At 44.5% G+C, this 22,500-nt stretch overlaps 1 protein-coding gene across 1 annotated transcript in view; it reads left to right on the forward strand.

The window, feature by feature from the left end:
- LOC126570878 (leishmanolysin-like peptidase) overlaps window positions 1-22,500 on the forward strand; it is a 29,072-nt gene that overhangs the window by 3,766 nt on the left and 2,806 nt on the right. The window contains exons 2-4 of the mRNA XM_050228946.1: window positions 21,948-22,079; window positions 22,157-22,351; window positions 22,425-22,500. The exon at window positions 22,425-22,500 is cut by the window's right edge and continues 310 nt beyond it. Of these exons, the coding sequence (XP_050084903.1) occupies window positions 21,948-22,079; window positions 22,157-22,351; window positions 22,425-22,500 (403 nt within the window). The remainder of the gene's footprint in view (window positions 1-21,947; window positions 22,080-22,156; window positions 22,352-22,424) is intronic.

The raw sequence follows: 22,500 nt of genomic DNA on the forward strand, positions 1-22,500 counted from the left end.
ATACCGGGCGGCGTACGTTCTCGAATTAGATTGTTAGTTAATTCAGCCGCAGGCGTAAAGGCGTGTATTCTCTTCACCAGTGGTCGTGGTTACGCGGAAAGCGTAGTGTGTCCGCCGGGCGTGACTGACGATCACGAACCGAAATGCCGCCGACAACAGAGAGAAGGACACTTGGTAGTCGACCGGTTAGTAACATACTGACTCATGCTTCGTCGTAGCGCCTGTAGCATAATGTTGGCAAAATTGCTACACATAGCCGCGGCGTACCCGATTGCCGTCACTAAATGACCTTATAGCGTTTGTAAATGTGTTAGTTTAACAGTATTTAGCAGGACTTGTGGCAGCTTTGTTATATCACACATCAGAGTATTTGTAACGTTTTGTTCAAAGAATGTTTAAGAAGAAAAAAATCAAAAAGGATACTCACTGGCCATCTATCTAACCTTTGGAATGCCCATACATAAGGTTATCTCTTTGTATTAGGTCTATAACTTAGTTTTTTCGTGTTTTTGGCTCAACAAAAGCTATTTATTTTCAAAACCAATAGAACTGTTACATCAATCGTAGTATTGCTCATCGCTGGTCACTACTTTTTCCATATTTTGAGCAATTTTTGAAATTTGTGTCGAAAGAACTCCTCATCTTTTGAGGCATTTTGGGCAAATATCAATTTTTCCATAAAGAATGAAGTGCTGTGCAGCCAAACAATTTTTTAAACAACCAAACAAGTATAGAAAGAACAATGATTGGGGAATACAGCGGGGAGGCTAACACATCCCATCAAAAATTTTGTAAATAGTTTTTGAACAAGCTTTGCAATAAATGGCCTAGCGTTATGATGTCGGCAGCTTTTTACCTCGTTCTAGCCGCATTTTACCCGAACACTCTGTGTCTGTAACGTTAAAATATCCTCTTCTAAACTTTTGAAGCCAGCTTTATTTTATATTGTGTCAGAGCATAAGGTTAAACCAGCAAACGATAGTTTTCAGCAGCTGTTTTCTTCAAATGAAAGAAGGTTTTTTATACTTCCCCGCAAAATGATCTTTTCAGGCACCAATCATGACGTTTTCAACTCGAGAAAACATATGTTATAGATCATATTTTAATAAGTTACAAATTACGTTTTAAAGGTATTTAGTTATACTTTAAAACGACATAACATATGGCACTGTGAACCTTCCCCAAACTAAATGGCGTAATTTTGAATTTGAATCGAACGAATTAAGTCATGGACCTAATATCACTCATCAGAATTTTGTTCAACGTTATCTGCAATGATTGTTCAATTATATTCTTCTATTTCATGAAGGATACTCACTGCCCGTCTATCTATCCTTTAGAATGCCCGCAGACAGAAGGTTGTATCTTTTTACAACAAGCTTTGTACAACCGCGGTTTCTCCGTCATCGGTGATCAATTTCTGTCTCGACTACTACCACTACACTACTCCACCCGCTAGGAAACGTGTTCGAAGGAAAGGTTAACGAACGGCTAAACGCGGTTCACTGCTCGAAGGAGCGCTCGTGGAGGGAGCGTATGCAATTCAATACTTTGTGTACGATGCCATGTTGCACCGCTGGGATAGCTACAAACATTACACTCCGCTTTGGGTATCGGAAGCCAAGCCGAGCGGGTGTGCTTGCTTGGTAAATCTTGCCTCTTATCCTGACACTAACACCCAGCACGGTGATGGCGCGATGACTGCGAGTGTCAAGGTTCCGAACGCGCACCGCCACAGGGGGGAACGGATGATGCGAACGGTTAAGTACTGTTCTCTATCATCCATCCCTTGAAATATCGTTCCTTGGACACATTGAGGATGTGTGATCAACCGTGCAGAAATGGCAAACCTTCCTGCGGTTCGGGGTGTGCCATCGGATAATCTTCTCTCTCCGCGCTCGTGTGCTGGATCGTGGCCAATACCGCCATTAGTGAAGGTAACGATGCGCAGGCTGCAGATGCGCAGATCGGATGGAATGAGAACCGTGTGCTGTGGCACCCCCGGGGGAAAAGTAGGTGATCCATCCATCTTGAGATCGCAGCACACCGTTTGCGTTCCATTCGCTTTCACGGTGCTGCACACGTTGTTGAGTGCGTTGAAGTGCGCGATCGTAAGACGCGATCGTTTGTTGTTGTTCCTCTTCGTTGCGCTCTGTCGATGCTCAGTTCGTCGTGCTCAGACGTCAACACCGTTTGTCCACGATCAAGCTTCCGTTTCCAGTGATGTGACTGGGTGGCTAACCTTTTCCACCGTCTCCAGTTTGGCCAACAGCAATTGCAGACCTTCGCGATCGAGAAGGGCATCGAAAGGAAGACGGAGTGATGGGAAAACGATCGTGTTACCATGACTTTTTGGGGACGAAATTAAGTGTGATTTGGTGAAATGAAATGGCGCGACTTATTACCGTGAAGGTTATGCACGCGTACGATCGATTGATTGCCCCTTTGTGCGATCGATTGTTTTAATTTCATCGACAATCGTTCCGAAGCCGCCCCAGCTTGGTTACCTGGTTCGCAGGTACGTAACTGCGCATTGAAAATCCAATCCTGCCGGCAACACTGATCCTTGCTTGTAGTTCATTTGAATAAAAACCCACCTACTGCACTCTCTGTAGCTCTCCGTGCCACGGTTTATAAGCAAATCATCGGATGCTTGGTGGTGCCAACGTGGGCTAATAAGTATAGCGCCCCACACTCCAGAGGGCACCCCCCTGAGAACGGCCTGCGGTAGCCTTGAGATGGTCGAAAGATGGTTGCACTTGACATTAGCAAACTGGTGGCGATCCGAGTAGAATACACGACGGTGATCGAGCAGAACTCGAGCGCTGTTGGTCGCGCTAGCATGAGCTGGTGAGCATTTAAGTGGCAACAGACTGACCGGAGGACCCTTAACCATCTCAACCAGCGAGCGAGCAAACGATCGATCGATCTCCGGAGCCCTCGACCGAACCGCTAGTGATCTTTCGCTGAAACGAAACTGTCTGTTGGCTGTAAAGGAAACACACCACACCGCGGTGGGCTCTAATTGACACGCGTAACCGCAACCTGTTCTCGGGCAAGAGAATGGATTCGTAACGGCCAATCAAGGTCACGGCGTCTGGCCGTACATTAGAGAAACGTATCCACCGATCTCTGCCCGGTCTAACGCCTGATCCATTCAGGCACCGGTTCGCCTGTTTTTTTTTATGATTCGCCCTGACAGGTGTGGTCGATGGAACAATAAATTAACACGAACCGGGGGGTGCGCGAACGAGAACGAGAGCTTGCGCCATCATGCAAATGTGAAACCTCATTGGACGATTAATTGGTTCTCGGGCACTCGGGCTCCGGTGGTCTCAGATATGTACTGGCCCTTCCGTGTTCTTGCGTCAGAACGGTGGAACATCTATAAAGGACCGTATGTTCTCGATTCTTCGCCTTCTCGAGCTTCGCTTCTTCACCTTCTCGGTAGCGCCACATCAGCAGCCGTCAACCACGGAACGGCACACGGTGGGAGTGTCGCGTTGATGGAGCGCTTTCCGTTTTCACGGACGAAACCAGACGAACCAGATGTTTAGTTCAGCCACGCGTTAGCCTTATGATGATGACCGGCTGGTATTGGTATTGTCCGCGTTCGCGTTCAGCGGTTTTGATGTGGAAAACAAATGGCATTATGCATCCGATGAGGAAATCACGACATTGTGTGCTGTGATGCTACTGTTGGAATCAGGCTCGTGCATCTCGATCGATCGTGGCTTTAGTCGGCTGTATGGTCACGTACAAACCATACCCTTGTGTCTATAGCTGTGATTGCCTGCTTCAACGTGTGCCAGCATAATGAATCTCTTTCTTCCTGTGCCCGACGAAGGGGTGGTATGTCATTAATTAAATCATTTATGGTTCACTTCAATCCGCGTACCGTGGAGCTTGTGGAGTCAGTGAGTATAGAGAGCGTCAATCGTTTCACCACGTGGTTTGTGTGAGATTAAAGTTGTTGCCGGTTGGATCATAAGCGATACATTGAAAAGCATTTTCAACAGGGTTATTTCTTTTTTTGAATGCATGAAACCGGAGCAACATTATCATACGATTTGAGATTAAGTTATCGTCAGGGAACACAATGGCAGCATTGAAAGGGAATCTTCAGAGAGGGTTTTAAATCTGCTTTTGTTAGTATAAAGCGGGCGACAGACGAAGCGTAAACTCTAGTATAAACCCAGAGTGTAATGCCAAAAAGATTATGCTTATGTCAAAAAGATCATAAGCCCGCGGAGCGTTAAACCGAGAGTAAAAGCAAGCGTAAACTTAGCACCAACATGTAGCGTAGCGATATGAAGAATTGAATGTTCTACAATCGCTAATATACAGCAACAACATCTTAAAATATATAAAAAGATGTTCAGAAATCAACTTATCTCGTCGATTTATGTTTTTTGTGGTCAAAAACACATTTAATTGAATGTAATTGCATCATGTAATTGCAGGTGCACGAATGTAATTGCAGCTGACGTTTCGGTATAAACTTTTATGCGATTATGCCTCCCACACGAAGCGTAAACTTTTCGGCATTACATTCTGAGTTTACGCTAGAGTTTAAGCTTCGTCTATCGCAGGCTTAATGCATTGTTTCGTTTTCCTGGTCGTATTTCTACCAACTTATCATTCGCGAAAAGTGAGTTTTATCCTCCAAATTTCGCTCACAAAACAACGCAGCCACGTGATCGCTACTGATCGATCGATTTTTAGTTTGGCAGAGAGTCAAACCGTTCTACCGCTTTGTATGACTTAATCAAATGCACAAAGCTCCAAACACAGTCGGAATGATGAATGAAGCGACGGTTTTCTAACCGAGTAACCGCTAACAGCGAGGTTTGCTGCGATTAGGGGTGTGCTCTATGCTAATCACGATCTCCTCATGACTCACATCGTCGTCATCACGACACACGCGGCACAATCTCTCTAGCCGGCTCTTTGCCCCACTATGCTCATTAGCAGCATAAAACACTTATTATACGGTGCGCTGTGGACGACTGAGTGAGTCAGTGAGTGTCGAGCGAAATGTGTTTCAATGCCAAGCGGACAAAAAGAAAAACGGAACACGAAACAAACACTTTCGCTTTCGGTCACATTCGGATGATGCCGAGGGTGACCCAAAATGTCCGACCCAAAGGTTCGGTTCGGTGTGCGGCTGCTACTACTACTTCTCGAAGTGTGAACCGAGTGGAGCGGAAGGCTAGTGCGTCATAATGAGCATGGGCCCTTTTTTTTGTTGGCCGGAATGACGCCACTGGCTAACGAGACACTTCCAAATTCCACACCGTAGCAAATCCGTTTTCGTGGAAAGCATTGGTTTAAAGCGTATTTGAAGGTTAATGTTTTGCTCACCGCGGTTACGCCAAGTGTGACACAACGGATCAACATTCTAATGCAGCAGCTGCAACGTGGCATCATTAGCTTACAACATGTTAATGCATATGTTGCCGAAAGTATGGTAGAACTCGAACAAAAAGTAGTTATGAAATAAGAATTCTCTAAACAATTTGTATGCACACCTTTACACCTTAGTGAAAGTGTTTATGTGACTAGATATACTCAAAGTCAGGTGATTCTTTGCCCATCATCCCGAAGCAGCGAAACCATTAAAACCAAGGCAAGGGATTGGGCCGCCTCACAAGTTGCCTCACCGCGTTGACATCATATCGTGAGATGCTGCGGTGCATCTGCTACACATTATTATCTCACGGGCAGCGGGCAATAAAGCATCACAATCCAATCGATTGATGCAACCACGCTCCCTCTCCATGTGACTGACAAGGTTCGCTAAGGTTCACGCCACCCTCTCGGCCTCGGGTGCTGGATATGTGAACGTACGCCCGGTGTACCATCTTCGCACCAGGCGGCCACACTCTGACTCCGTTGCAGCAATCTTACGTTCTCAGCAGCTCGTTGCTTTGCTGCCTGAAGAATGGTTAAGCTTTCACATACTTTGTTGCCTGTAAAGAGCAATTTAGATTGACTCCAGTAATCGGGGTGCTAAGCGAAGCCAAAAGAGGCTTATTTCTTGGGTGGTATTTTTAGTTTTTTTCCCGCCTAAAGGGTTTTGAATTTATGGGACATACGCATGTAATGTCTTCATTTCAACTGATAACTTCGTGAAGCTTTTGCGCACTCTCGCTCTGCTTTTTATTTAGGAAAGATGCTCTGGATATCATTGCACATCTCGTTTACGTAACGAACTCTCTTTAACCCTCGATTGGGCACCGAAAGAATGAATGCTCATTTCACGCCGAATTCTCGTTGGAATTGTTTTGATATCTCGTATTTAAAGTTAACTATGGGCCGATGCAATGGACACTAAATAATTGGCTGTGCATATAGGCCATGTTTATAAACACTAAACAACACTTTTTATCAACACTTATCAATGTGTACGTGTTTATCAATGGTTAATTATCGAAAATGCAACATGTTGATGAATATTTCATTATTCGTTGACCACAGAGACAAATGTAGCAAGTGATGTTATCTCCTAGCTCAATCGATCTCTGCTAGAAATGGAAGCCACTGCGATATTTCAGATTCGGGTATATTATTTTAACAAAAATGTTCTAAATTTTCAGTTTAAAACCAAAAATATTTAAAAACTCTCAGATTGTGCATTTTCGAAGTGATTTTCAATTCAGAGAACTACAAAGCCTTTTGCCTTATTGCGGATAACGTATTGCTCGTTCGTCGTGTATTTTTGCACAGCTCTCACGTTGTTTTCTAAAAATTATATGAATGTGACGAAGCAATGAAACGGTGTGTATATTGATAAAAGTAATTCCTGCTTATTGTTTCTCCAAGTACCAACATGTGTAAAGAAAACTTGACAATAGTTTTCTATAAATCAGGAAATGATAGTCCAGTGGAAATCTAACCAGTTAAAGATACATTTTGAAATTCAGAGAACATTTTTTATCATACACTAATAGCTTTAAGGGAATGTATTTTGTAATCGGGATTCTAACTTGATATTTGTTTTATGTTATTTGGCGATTTATAAATTAGTAAGCTTAGGGTCTCACGGCTTATGTTTCACTAAATTGCTATTCAGCATTGTCCATTCTTTTTCTTCTAAAAAAAAATATTTTCATCCTTGCGCTTTCATATTTACTGCAACAATTATTATAAATGGTATGATATTGTGAAAATGTTTGCTGTCTAGGTTACTACGGTTAAGATCACTAGTAAAAATTGTGTGGGTTGTGCATGTGCCTTATGACGATTCGAAACAGATTTATTTGAAGAAACAATTAGCTTCAAAAACATTTTTACTGAAAACTTCCATTCCACTTTACGATCTTAATGCTTGCTTTAAGACGTAGACTCAGTAGAGAATGACCGTACGGAAAGGTGCTAATCACATTGTGTTGCTTGTTTTCATTGTTAGTTTTAGTACACAATTTTTTGCCATAAGACTGATAAAAACGGCGATACAATGCACATAAGTGGAGTAAACGTCGGGTGCTCAATCGAGGGTTAAACAATTAGAGATGCGATGGCGAAATTGAAACCCCTTCCCCTTTTCTCTGTCCAATCAACGGAGATACAATGGGGTGCGTCTTAAGTGAATTCAAGGTATTAATCAATAATATTTTAATTATAAACACAGCCGCAAAAACCCACGACCCAAGCCCTTGGGTAGCAATTTTGCGCTATTTAAACGATCGATTGCATCCTTTCGCGTCCAACATCGCTGCAGTTGATATGTATTGGAAAGCGGACTTCAAATTGCACCTGCACAAATACCGTAATTAACCAAAAGCCACAGAGACTCGCCCCCTTTATTGATCCTTCCTAATCGTTTCAACGCGGTGGACACAAGCGATGAAGCGAATGAACTCGGTGGGGAACCGAGTGGTGGTGGTGGATACGCCTCGTAAACGGTTTTCTCTAAGATGATGATCGTACCAACGATCGTAGCGGGCGCATCGCGGTGAATCATCCGTTCTTCAACCAGCCGGTTCCGGTGCCCGGGTGAAAGTGATCAACGCACCAGCGTATGTTGTGTGGAACGCTGGACGACGACGACGACGACGGTGGTGCTATTGTGAAATCGATTTTGGCGAGCGAGCAAGCGTGCAACCGGGCGGAACTGAAGGGATGCAAGGTCATGCCCGAAAGCGCCAGACGAGATGAGAGGATAAAGTGCGACAGAAACGGAAGCAAGCAACCTCAATAACCGAACAAAAAAAATCTCGCAAAAAAAACGAAATGCAAACGACTGGACGCTGACATTTTAAGTAACATTTCACGCATGCGCGCACTGCTTCCTGGTGGTTGATCGTGATCCTGTTTGGCGAAATGTTATCTACTAAACTTTTGCATCAACCGTGATGGCATGTTGATCGCGTGCGAAATGTCAAAAGGCTCAAACCGGCTCCGGAAAAGTCTTCTTCTCTTAAAGACGCTGGATTTATGTTGTGTTCAAGTGGCGCCTGTCCAGACTTGGTGCCATCTAGCGGGAGCTATCAATGCACTGGAACTTGTGCAATTGAAACGCCTCAACACCATTGTTTTGGTGGTCGATTGCTTCAACCAACGGTACTCATGATTGATTTCCCGCGGCATAGGTCTGGCATAACACACCCGATTAGTATGCCCCCTCTGCACACATTCCAGCCGGGTGTGGCATTTGCATGCTAATGTCCGAAGCGACCACACCGGGGGGACGTATTATGGTCGATCTGTCTGTGGCGTCAGGTGTCGGCAGGCAGGGAGATGATAGCTTAACAGTTGCTAAGTAGAGAGAGAGAGAGAAAGAGAGAGAGAGAGAGAGAGAAGGAGGCGGTGTCGGTCGAGAGTAAAATTAAGGTTATTTCATCACTGGATCACACGTCACTGATCGATCGATCGCTGGCTGCTGTCACTGTCCTTGATTAGGCGACAACGATTAGGCAAACGGTGCGAAGTTACGTTACACGGCGGCAGCGGTGGCGGAAGATTGAATTGAAGGTTGTGGTGGTGTCTACTTACTCCCCCGGGAAGAGCGCCCCCGGGGGTTCCCTTCTTTCCAAAGTTCCTGCTTTGTCCACCACCACGCCATCACGCATGCCACATGCACTTCGAGAAGCATGATAATGGTTTTCGATAGACCGCGTGCCGGGCTGCTCGCGTGGTTGGTCACCTTGAGTGCGTGTGGTTGTGGGAACCGCGAGCCGGAATCCGGTTTCGGATGTTCGTGCACGAAAATGGGATACCGATGGGCGATGGTGGCGGTGACCAATCGAATAGTGTCTGTGCTGTTTTCGGTTCGCTGTTATGTAACTAATGTTGATCAATTGACATCGCTTGGAACTCTCCAATTCCATGTCCGCACGATCTCCTGTAGAGCGGGGATTCAGCTGTGATGGTATTTTTAGATAGATATCCTTGTTAAAGTAAATAGGATCAGCAGATAGTTTAGTTAGGTCTAGCACTTAATTTGGTTGCTTTTAACAAAATGCTGACATTTGCTGGTTTATTGCTCTTTTGGATTTGGAGCATCTTTTTCATTATGTAGCGTAAGGGTGAAGTGCACACAAGAACTTCAAATGAGAATGTGCAGACGCTGATAAGATGTATTGGAGAGTAGGATAGTCTTTTTTGTCGCTTTAGCACGTACCTTGGCAAATTCGCTTTAGCTAAGCGATCGGGACGGAAGTGGCCTTGCAAAACCAAGATAAGTCCTTGTCCGCCAAAACCATGGATAGCAGGAAATGCTCAATCAGGATATTTCTGCCACGAGAAAGACTTTCAGATTGGGTGACAAAAGTTAAGAGAATGAAACGTTGCTGAAAGAAAAAGTATACGTTTTGCTGTTTTAAAGAAAAGACAATATTTTTGGCATCGCTTTAGATTTAGATCTGTACTGGAGTGTTGTGAAAGCGAGATTCTTTACGATGATTCTTAATGAAGAAAGTCCTGAGTAAATCCAAATGAACCGGTTACATCAGAACCAATTTGTTGATGTGAAATGTCTATCCAACAGATAAACTTGTACTAACCTATACCTATACTAAACGATTGGCTAGGAAAACCAAAACATTAACATCAATTCGATTACACGTTTACAAAAACGATCAAAGATCATTTGTTTAATGCCGGAAGCGAAACTGTTACATACTTTGTTTCATATGAAAGTATCAAACAATGTATCTCCAACAAAGGAAGAGGATTTTTTTCAACTCATAACCCATAAACTTTCTGAAAGTGGTTGATGGAATTTTTTTATCCCTTCCTATTTCAATCTAATCTAATCCATTTAACACTCAAATGTAGAGCAAAAAAAACACAACAAGTTAAGTGCTAGATACTGCTACTTTCTTTTGGACGAATCAAGATTTGGATCGTAACATTTCTAACACACAATGCAAAAGGTCGTAAAATGTATCAATTCACCTTTTGAGATGAGAACGTGTTTTTTTTGTTCATTATTTTCTCTTTTTTGCATAGCTTTTTATCACAGCTTCATTATAGATTACGATTCATCTTCAAAAAGGTATTCAAATCTGTTACACCCCTATGCAAACGTTCGCCGAAACGGTCTTCCGTTTACCGTTTCTTTTCGATCGTAAACTTTCTTCCGTGCCATCGTATGCAAATGGCATCATCGTCAGAATGCATCAACCACTGGTCGATGATGGTCGGAGATCGGTTAATGGGATCCCTCGTCCCAATCAATTAAAACACACGACACAGAAGTAGCAACATCTGATCGCCAGTGACGAGAGTTATCAACTCTCTCGTCAAGGAGGTAAAATATGTATTGCAAAACCCTTTTGCGCGCGAGTGATGGTAGCTCTTGGATCTCAACTCCTGATGCGCACCATCAATGTCTTCATCAGTCTGCCGATATTCTGCGCATCGCGTTACAGTACGTGTTACGCTTCGCAAAATCGCTATGCAAAATGGCCATTCACATGGGGTTGGAAAGTGCGCTTGGGGAGGTTTCACCCAAACCCCCGGGGGGTGATGATGACTTAAAGAGACCCATCGACGAGACCGATCGATGAGGAGAGTCCTTTCACTCACCGCGCACCACTTCAGTTCGGGCCGAAGCGATACTACGCTGCGGACTGAGGGTGATTAACTGACACTACTCCGTCCGTGAGCTCGTGGTGCATACTTATTGGGTGCATCATTGGCTGCCGCTATTTGCTGGAGTGATCGATTGGTGGAAACCGTTTCGCAAGTGGCTTTTCTCAGCTCGGTGTAGGCTTTGTGTCATTATCATAAAACACAGTGAGAGCATTGCAGTATGAGGTCTAAATTACACGAACGAAACACAAGCTGTGCAGGTTGGTAAAGGCATTGTGACCACCACCGGGTTGTCTCTTACGCAGCAGTGCCCGGCAGTGCCGATGCGCGTATGCGAAAGTATGTCAAACGTGCATGATGGGGTGAAAACATAAATAATACATTCCGCATCGACGCTGCCGATGCTCAATGATGTCACGATCCTCTGCCCAGATGCGACTGTGTTGGTTAAGCGCAAGGACTAGCCCTTATCTGGAAACATATCATGCCGCCAGACATTCTCGCCGCTCATTTGTTCCCCATGAAACCTCTTGTTGCTAATAACATCATTAACCATTAGTTTGAGGTTTTAGCACGTACCTCCTAGACTTGTGTTGTTTTCCTTTCCTCTTTGCGGATTGCGAAAGATGATCTGTTGGTTCGGTACCTGTGGTGGTACCTTATTCTCGTTCATTCCACACCGAAGGAAGGGTACCTACCCGAGGATCAATTGATCGTGTGATTGTTCGGCTGCATCATCGCCAGGTTCGTGACGTGCCTTGACCGGATCATCCGGTGGCATCACCATTTTCCCTTCTCTCTCTCTTTTAGCGACCACCCGCAGACGCGGTGAATCGGTTTCAATGGTGGCCACCATCTTGCACAGCGCAATTATGTAACCTCCAAACTTGTGCCCAACGCTTTTGAGCACTGCCTGGAGCACTCGACGACGACGTGATGATGACGGATTGCGTTTGTTGCGGGTTTCGGAGTTGAACGAGTGAAACGTGCGGGATTATCGCGAGTTTAGAATCAATCGCCGATCGATTTCCCGCGATTGCTACGCTACGATGAGCGACGATCAATGCCAACGCTTCATAACGCTGATCACTGGCGCTGGCGTGGTGCGCCGAGTCATTTTTGGCGCAAAATTGGTGATCGAATCATCAGCAACAACGCGCACGATGGCGTGACTGTGTTTTTGGTTGAGGATGGCGGTCTTCACCGATGATTTACCAAATTCTTCGGCCAGATCTTGTCCGCCCGTTCCATGGTGTTGTGTTACGAAACACTTGAGTTAGAGATGTCTTGCAATGCTCGCTAACCTGCATGAGGTGTTTGGATTGTAATTTAAGTTTAAAAAGAAAACTGCACAAACAAAAATGAAGATCAACTCTCTAGTGCCGCGTGCAAAGACCTGGCAAGAATTGAAGATGTGGCACTAGAGGTTAAATAAAAACGTCAGATGCGTTACGAGTTCTTCGTGCAGGTGACTCAATTAACGTGTGAAATTAATATGAGTGCCTTTTTGAACAATGCGTCCACAAACAAGGCCCTTCTGCTAGGAAGTGCGTATGACATAAACGAACGGCCGAATGTCGTTTAAAAGTGTGTGACACGGAACAGCAAAAAGAAACCCACGGAGCAGCAGCCTAGGGGGTGGGGGAGGATAAGCAAAGATCATACACAATGTCGCTCGGTGGCTAACGGTGTAGTTGCTTGCTGGTCACGGTAAATATTATTCATGGACAAACATGGCCGGGCGAGCACGAGTAGAAGCCATAAACGAGTCCGCGTGCGGCTACCACTACGATTCGGTAAAAGTGTCCGGTGTTCCGATGGCGCAGTATGTAGTGCGGCAGTTGTACCCTCCAGCTGTTTGGCGTTTGTCTTTTGTGAAGGTGATTCACTTGGCATTCCCATGGTATTTTCATGCAGCATGATACAACGTTTATGTTTCAATAGCAATGACACGTTTTCTTGGTATAGATTTGGTTTTGTTTCAAGAAGCTAACTGGTCTGCTTTATCATACCCGGAAATACAATCAATCCCGGAAACAGTTCATGACAGTTTAGGACACAGGAAAACCACGTCAGACTCGTTGTTTACTGAAAATAAAATATTGGTCATACATAACTCACTGTAAGTTAATAATTGCTTCAATTGAACTTAGTCCTCCATTGCGCGGTCAGTTCAGCAAGCATGCCATTTGAAATTTTATTCATTTTTGTTCACTTTCTACCGTAATTCTATAATATTTTTGAAGCTCTTAACGGTGTACAGGGTGTACCATAAAAAATGAGAAAATCCTTTATCAAAGTTGAAAGCCATTTTTGTAGGTTTTGTACTGTTTTAAAATATCTAAAATGACTCAATATATCCTTGTTTATCAAAAACAATCAAAATTAGTGGATTTGTCGGCCTGCTTTCTCAATTAATTTCTCCAAACGGTTACGAATTCGAGAACACCCTCGGTAACATAGGTGTCCAACTTAGAAGACCAGGGTTTGGTTACAAACAATTTCAGCGAGCCAACCGTTTGGGTGACAATTCACAGGTCTTAGGCCGAACAAACGCCCATATTGAATAGCCCATCCGATTTCATTTAGGACCGCTTGGAGGGCATAAATCATTCGACCAGAAATTCATGTTCTTCTTCACCCAAGTTTTAGTCCATTTAGTATTTAGTTTTTAGACGATTTTAAAAAATAAACCAGTTTTATTTAGGTTATTCCATGCCATTTATTGTGCCATACTCAAAATATGATATCGTTCAAATGACCGCCTTCATTCGCGCATACAAAATGCGGCCTTTTTCGGGCATTTTGTAGTGTTTTGACAGCATTTAGGGAGTTATTTGGCAATTTCAGCTCTAATATTTGCTTTAGGTTGTTTCATAGCCTTCAATTTGTTTGCAAAAATCTTATTTTTCAAACAGACCCACAGAAAAAAGCCTAGCGCCGTGATATGCGCCGAAGGAGGAAATCACCATTTTCTCATCATCCATTGCACGATTGCAGTTTCACCATTGACCGATTATTTTCAATGTAACGTGTGACAATTTCAGTCCGCTCATTTAACGTGAAGTGATCCATTATTCAAATGGCATAGACTGGAGTTTCAGAACCTGTCCTATTTGTCAAAATGGGCTGAAAAATGACAGAGTTATTCAACTTTAAAATAGAGTGCACCCTGATGGCTCATTCTGTATCTACCGAATTTGAGTAAATAAACCAACTGTATTTGAGGCTATATTATTTCCCCCTTTGGGACAGCATTACTGGCTTAGAAAACAGTTAATGTGCGTCTTTTAACTGAAATATTTAAAACTTGTCGCATACCATGATAGTCTATGCTTGTAAGTACGAGTGGCGCATTTCAAACGTAACTAAAATGGGTGGAAAACACGGGAAACGTTTGAATCTTACTGAACCGAACACGCAAACGGCAGATGGTTGGAGGAGTGGGTGAACTACTACTCGGATCGTTTGCTTTCTTTTCTTGTGTCCGCCGAAACGCACGCCAGATGATGATTGAAGATGGACGTCGCGCGTCCGTCAATAAAGCGTCCATTTTGCAGTCACCCGAATGACGTGCTCAGCGTTTATTGGATACTTGCGCAACCACGATGATCCACGTGGGGCACCTCTCTAATAAGCACTAAATCGTTCAGGTCTAGACGCAAAAAAAAAATCAATCAAATCCAAGTACGCAATGCCGCCGCCGCCGCCGCCGGGGGAGCTTTCTCTTTGTTTCCGAAAAGCGGAAAACGGTTAAACGTTTAAGTTTTTTTGTCTCAAATGGAACACGAGATCCCAGTAAGCCCCCATTCAAATGGTGTATGGCAACGGTTGCTGCAGGAGGTGATCCTTCTAATGCTTCTGATCACCGCTACTGCAGCAGCAGCGCATGCAAAGACAATTAGGAAACTGTGTAATTATTGCATAACTCCAGAAGCAATACGACTGTAAGGGTGCTTGTGGGTGGTTGTACTTTAATTGAAAGCTTGATTTCTCAATGGATATGCATGTGCCTTAATAAAGCCGGTTTTCGGGGTGACTGTATGTATTCCGTTCAAATGCATACCAGTGATAAAGCTGGACGAACTGAATCGCCGCACCAAAAGGAGCGCTAGCGAGGGATAAACTTTCGACGATGGTAACCACCTACGCGGACCAACCAACAAAACCGAAGGACTGGTAACGGGGTGAAACGAAAACCGCAAGCTATAATCTCATTCCGGTTGAATTAATAATTCAAAAATTAAGACCAAAAACCAATAGAGAGCCAAGAGCGATTTCACTCGTGGCGGCTTCTCGCATCGCATCTATCGCAGTTTCCTGGTTGCAGCAGCGCGTGGCTGCGGCCCATTGGCATTCGCGTGCACTGGTGCTGCTTATAGAGAGATATATCTTATGCTTTCTTCACTGCTTCAATCCTTGGGTGCCCCGGTTTTTGCGATCGTTTGTGGGGAAAGCACTAAACCGCAAATAAAAAAAGTAACAGTTTGAGGCCACCATGCATCGGTCGCAACGTGAAACGGGGTTCGAATATCTTAATTCTTTCGGGCGACGAATGTGTCTCGCTGGATGAATAAAGACCACACGTGCGACCGGCCCAGTGTTGCCCAGCTAGAATAATCCCACGGTCATGTCATTTTTTTTTACGGCTCTACAGTAGGTCCTAGTGGATTTTGAGACAGCTCAAAGGAACCAGTTCCTACCCTGGCCGACAGCTAGGTTACCGTTACACTACCGTTTTGAGATAAGATAAAAATGAATGTGGAAAGTGCACCACTCGCGATTTGACATTCGCGATCAGGTGCGATCTCTAGTGGGAATCGTAGACCTGGATCCTGGAATCGAGCGTTTGAATGTCAATAGAGAGAGATAAAAAAGCAACAAAAAAGCCTTCTATTCTAAATGAAGCGTCCTTTCCTCGCAAGATGATGAATATGGCAATGAACATTGACACTCGCGAATGGCACCGAGTGGCACCGAGAGCGAAGGTCGTCAATTATACTTGCATCCTATCCGATCTCGTATTTACCGTATCTCGATCGCAGTTGCCAATGTGCATGCAATATTCATTGCCACCGGTGCTTGCTGCGGCCGCGGTATGCGTATCAGCTGAGCGCTATAGTAGTCCCGCGGACGGACGGAGCGCGTAACACAACAACATGATATTTCACTTTCGCTGATCCCGACGCCCAGACGCCGGGGTGCTGCCGGTCATCATCACCTACATCGGTTTTCATTTTCACTTTTATCAGCTTTCTCAATTAAGCTTACAGGAGAAATGTTTGCGGTTTCGCGGTGGGAGCAACGAAAGATAAGATGGTGGCGGCGGACACTTGGTTGCTACCCTGATAGAGTAGAAAGTACACAGCAGCACACCCGTTGCTGAATCAGCGAAGATAGGCTACTGGATGAAACGGGTTCTATCGACTCCTAGCATCCCTGGTCGCTGAACGTGCAAGCGATTAAGGCAAAACCACGGCTTAGTGCAAGCCAAAGTAACGCTGCAGTTGTGATAAGATTTAGCTGCATTCCGAATGCTTCACGGTACTTGCAACGATAACTTCTGTACAATTAATCATACAGGGTTTAGGAAGGTTTACTCATCCTTATATGCGACAAATTGATCTCATCTGAATGATGATTCATTGATCAGTTTCAAAATTGAACAATGAAATTTACTACTAAATATGAATCGATACGAAAAGGTCACTTTAGTATTTGTGGTATTTGTTTTTGTGTCGTTGTTTTCATTCTCCAAAATATAATAATGTCGTCGTTTGTTAACAGCGTTGTTCAGTTATATTTAGTCAATACTTCAAAACTACCATAGTGTTGGTACTACAGACTCTCTATGAATGAAAAAAAAAGCAAATATTAACCCTAAAAATCGTAGTTCACGTGTAACAGTTTCGTTTCATTTGCATATGATGTGTTAATGTCATCAATTCGTACACGATAGAAGCACCAACCAACCGGGTGGTATGGGTGGGGTTGGGGGTGGCTGCCGTTTGGTGGTTGACCAAACACGTTTTGGCTCACCACACCAGCGACGGCCGCGCTTTCACGCGTATTCGCGCGCAAATATTGACATATTTTGCTCGTTGAACAATTCCGATCTCGCTTCCGATGGTTTACCCCGGAGGACCTGGGGGGATGGTTAATTTTAAACGCGATTTTCGTAAACAAAAATACTTTCCCTCAACGACGACGGCTGTGTACAGCTGCGAACGCCGGCGATGATTGCCTGTGAACACGGAGTGGAAACACCGTGACATAATCGAATGTCGGTCACAATGGCGGTGCGCTGGAAGTTCGTATCCCAGCAACACTACTCCCGTGAACGGTGCACTGCGTCGGTCGGGTTGCGGGTCGGCACCGCCGTGGTAAAAACAATGACAGCCCTCTGTGACAGTCTACAAGCCAGCTGCTGCTGCTGCTGTTGCTCGGTGACTATGGCCATGCCGGTTAGCGACCAAAATTACCCTTAAGTGCGGGAAGCCAGCATTTTTTTTGTGTTTTCAACCCAGCTCCAGCTAAAGCTCACTCAAATGGCAGTGTGCCGTGTGCGCGCTGTTGGCACTGTCTGCCAACCCTTCTGACGGCTTCCCATTTTCCCAACGGACAGCGGGCCACTGCCTGGCCTGGCTTGGCCTGGCCGTGTGCATTTGCATAGCTGAAAGAGCATAGCGCATGGGTTTCCCATTCTCGTGCCCGAGTCACCTCTGGCTCTGCAGCCACCGCAGTAGGTTACACGGGCAATCAAAGCAATCTGTTGTCGTTGCCCCGAACACTTGGCACTCTTCTCTCGCCAAGGATTACATCATTAAACATCTTCGGTTGTCATGTCAACCGGGGGGGGGGGATGTTCCGTGGAGTCGCTCAGCCCTTCTAAAGACACTCTGTCTGTCTGGTTGGTGGCACTGTCGGTGCTGTCGCGATCATCACTACTTCCTTGATGCACTTCCTCATTGTTCTGATTGGACTTGGTTCGCAACGCGCAATTGCAGGATCGGTGAATCGATGGTAGCTGCGATGGTGTTGAAACCCACTCATCCCAGTCCGAACAGTCGAGTCGTCTCGAGACCAGTGCCGAGTGCCAGAGGAAGTGGACTGAGCCTTATCCAAACCATGGCGAATGTTTTATTGAACCTAGACCGATCTCCCTTCACCGACGAGCTGTGAGCAGCGCGACAAGAAAAGCCAGCTTCCATCCATTCAACAGTGATCGTCGTCGTTAAAACACAGTGAAGCCAAGGGATTGTGCGGCAACAGTTGTGTAGCTGGCTTGTTTGACTTCCTGCTAACGATGGTCGCCATTCCTTTTATGAGCACCCGATAGTGTGTAACCACTTTCTCACTGCTGATGCATTTCTAATAAATGCGGTACAGTCATCAGAAAACAGTCGTAAGTAGCGATGATTAGTGCTTGTTTTTTTTTCTTCAATATCACCATTTACTAAACCACCGAACAGAAGTACTTGTTGATGCTACTCCCTAAGGCGGAGATTATTGATGTCAGGGTTCGCAATGGTTCACGATCGATATCGCACGCGATGCCCAGATACGCGATGTGCCATTTGTGTCTCTGGAGCAACAAACATACGAATTCATAAGGGGTGCTTCAAGCCCCATTGCACACCAGGAATGCTACCATCGATCGATCGATCGTGATCAATCGACTTGCGATGCTAATACACTGGCGTACGATTGTTTGGATCATCGTCTCCCGGTGTGCGGATTTGAATAACTGCAGATCGGTCCGTTTTTGCCTTACGCCTGCATCTGCTGTTGCTGTTACTGCTGCACCGTTAACCATCGACGTTTTGCTCTCATAAACTTGGCCAGAAACCGGTTAAGAGTCGGCGCAAACGGCCGGCCGACCGGCTCGAACAAAAAGACAATCTCATTGCTGGTCATGGCCGATCCCTGCTGTTCTCTCAAACTCGCCCTCCCGTCGTCCGCCGCCCGCATGGATATGGTGCAGCGGAAGGCTTCAGAAAATCGGTTCAACCCCCTGCCGAACGAAATCGTTGTGACGTGTCCAACCGTGCGCGGGAGAGTCAGGAAAATCGCGAATGGCAGATCGCATGTTGCTGCCTTGCTGCCTTAGCCTGGCGGCAATGGGTCGAATGTGGCAATCTACAGACCACAGTTTGGGCTGGGTAGGGCTGGGTTATGGAAAAGGTTCACGTTGGAAACCTTTGGAGAAAAGTCAATCCTGTTCAATATGTTCAATTGGGAGCCAATGAAATGGGTTTTAGGGGTTTTCAACGTTTAGAATATTCTTTTGTGGGTTGCAAGGGCAACAGTAAGATAACTTTATAGACTTAGTATAGATATGGTTTATGTTGTATCTAAGACTACTGTGTCACAAAAATAAGGTAAATTGCGGTTTATTTTGAAAGTGTCTGTTTTATTCGTTTAAATCAATTGCATCTCCTTAAAATTAATCTTCTTCCGATATAATGCACTTATGCGGATTTTGCAGTTCTCGAAACACTTTAGGGATGGGTTTCAGCTACTTCTTCGCAGCGGCTTGAATCTGCTCTATCGTGTCAAAACGGTGTCCCCGGAGGAGTTTTTTAAGCTTTTTAATAGCCAGAAGTCACGTGCTACTAAATCAAGCAAATACGGTGGTTGTGTCACGGAAAACCAACACCAGTCGCTGTTACCAATGGTACCAGTCGAGTTCTGACGCATTTGATGCCCAAAACATTTTTCAAAAAGTAATTGACGAATTATCAGAATATGCCAATGTTATCAGCATGATCTCTAGTTGTTAATCGACGGTTTTGCAACACTAAATGTTTGATTGGGTGTGAGCCTTGTCAATTGGCGTTCTTAGGACGTTCTTTTTCTTCAACACGTTTCTGACCATGCTGGAAGTCTTTTTACCACTTATATACATTTTTATTTAACTCAGCGTAGTCACCAAAGACTTTCTCCATCATTCTTTACGTATCCACAAACCAAATTTTATGGAAAATCTTTGCTCAACAAATTTCGAAATATCAAAAAACGAAGAATGCGCATTAGGAGCTCACAAAAAAATCATATCTCAAAAACTAAGAAATATTTTGACTTATAACTTGGCATGAATGTCAGTGACATTTCTACCAACCTACTAATTCGCGGGCAATTTTATTACTATTTCACTTTACTTGTTGCACACTGTAGTATATAGTATCTAAGACATTGTTATTTGTTGTGTTACATTCCCGATATGAGGTTGAAAGCTTCAGTACAGCATAAATGGATCAGCAAATATCATGTACGTTATGGGGATGTAACTTAATTCCGATAGTCAAGTTTTGGAAGTAGCACATATGTGATATGCATAATGTTTGATGAATCAATTCACCAATTCCCCTCGCACGGTATGGATGGTTTGAAAAAGGCGACTTCATGTATCCAAATGTGATCTATCAATCAAGCGCCACTTTCACTGCGATCTTCTGCTTCCGCCAGCTTTGATGAGATGAGCGCTCGCTTATCACTTCCCGTGTACAGTTCACTCGTCCCGTGTACCGCAGCGGAGGATTCGGTAATGGTGTTTTTGAAGTTACTTCACCAAGCAGCACGATGACCGGCGCCATGACCGCCGCCATTGGCGTGAAAGAGCAGGAACACGAAATTGAAATGCATTTTTTTCGGTTTGGGTGCGATGTTAAGGTCTTCATAACCGCGGCCACTGCTTCCATTCGGCTCCACTCTCAATCATCCATGTAGCACTTTCGCTATCAGCGACATGGTTTCGTAATGTACTATCACAGTTGGTGGTTGGCGGCGTTTTTCCAGTGGAAATTGAAAATTATTCATCTGCTTTCCGGCAAATGTTGAAGGTGTTGAAGAAATGCAAAAAAAAAACATTCAATGTTCCTGAAGTTGTGAAGCTTTCTGAAAAATTGCAACCTACCGTTGTGGCTTCAATTAAATCAACCGCACGAAATGCATTACTGAACCAACTTGATATCGCAACAGGACAAATTTATCATTGAAATGACAAAGAAAAGCCCATCCATTGGTACCATTTTGCCGGTTAGCTTATGGCATCAGCAAGGATGAAAGGGGCCACGAAACGGTCGTTAACCTGCTGGGCGTGTTGCGTTCAATAAAACCGGTATCAACTTGATTGTCCTTCAACATAGAATGACGTAATGTGTCCTATCACTCACCAATTCGGTCTTCTGGGAGATTGTTCTGCCTTTTGCTTCAAAAAGTATGCCTTTGACTGGTGCTGTAAATGGTTTTTCGGAGCGTTATTCGCCAATGGAGAAGTCCGTTAGCCAACGTTGTCCAAGGAGGTTTTTAGCACTCAAATATGTGCCTTTCCGAAGTTCTTTTATTGGAATGAACAACGTTTAAAACCGGGCTGGTGTATCTTAAGCATTCCATTTTGATTAACAAATGATTGAGCATTTTTTTTGTGAAATAAATTGCTGCCTTACTGGTTGTTGTAATCCAAATTCGAATGAACGACGAGGTACGTTTGCACTAAGACTCTATGGGCCCTTTTTTGGGCTAGGCCAGGTTCCCAAAAACAATCGTTCCAATTACTCTTAAAGAAATTAATCATTAGAGTCAGTCGATTGAATGCCAACTAAATCTGAAGGTATCATTTATCATGCCGATTGTAGATATTATCCGTAAAAAATAGTTTATATAGAGAACGAATTGTCGAAGCCGTTACGTTAATGGCGCGCTTGGCGTACTTTTGATTGTCGAGTTGTAGCTTCGGTGACAGCCCGAACTGGGGTAATCCGATTTATCATTTTGAAGCATTTCTGCCCACCATTTCCTATCTGAATTTGCCCGTTTGAATACGTAAGATTATTATAACGGAAATTGTGAATTGTCCTATACGCGGACACTTTATTTATGCGCATATCCATTATGTCTCTTTGCAGGTCATCCACGGTGTACAGCTGGAACCTTTGCACGTGATTCGGAAACGTAGCATCAATCAGGCGCTTCGCATATTACTCGTGTACGACGAATCCGTGTACCGGCTCAACAGGGATAAGTTTTCGTTGATAAATGTAAGGCTTGGCACGGTTGAGGGAACGAATGATGAATGGCAGGCAGATGTTAAATCTCTTTTTTCGCAATTCATTAGAACACAATCCTACCGGAAGCGGTGCGATTTTGGGAGCAAGCGCTGATGGTGCGCCAAACGAAGGAGGTCATAAGACTGAACCGTAAATGTGAGAGCAGCCAGGTGTTTGTGAAGAATTCGATGACCTACTGCATCGACTCCTGCAAAGCGGTCACACTTTGCGGCGAGGTGCAAGTGCCTCCGGAACATCTTGATGTAAGTGTTTCAGTGCCATCTCATCGTTTCTACCGGAGATTGTAGTATGATGTTGCCTGTCGTATTTTCCCAGGTTTGTCGCGTCTGCAACTCAACCGGCCAGGACTGCCACGAAGATGCCAGCACGGTTGCCGGACAGGGAATATCGA

The sequence above is a fragment of the Anopheles aquasalis genome, chromosome 2 (genome assembly GCF_943734665.1).
Source record: "Anopheles aquasalis chromosome 2, idAnoAquaMG_Q_19, whole genome shotgun sequence".
In the NCBI taxonomy this organism is placed as follows: Eukaryota; Metazoa; Arthropoda; class Insecta; order Diptera; family Culicidae; genus Anopheles; species Anopheles aquasalis.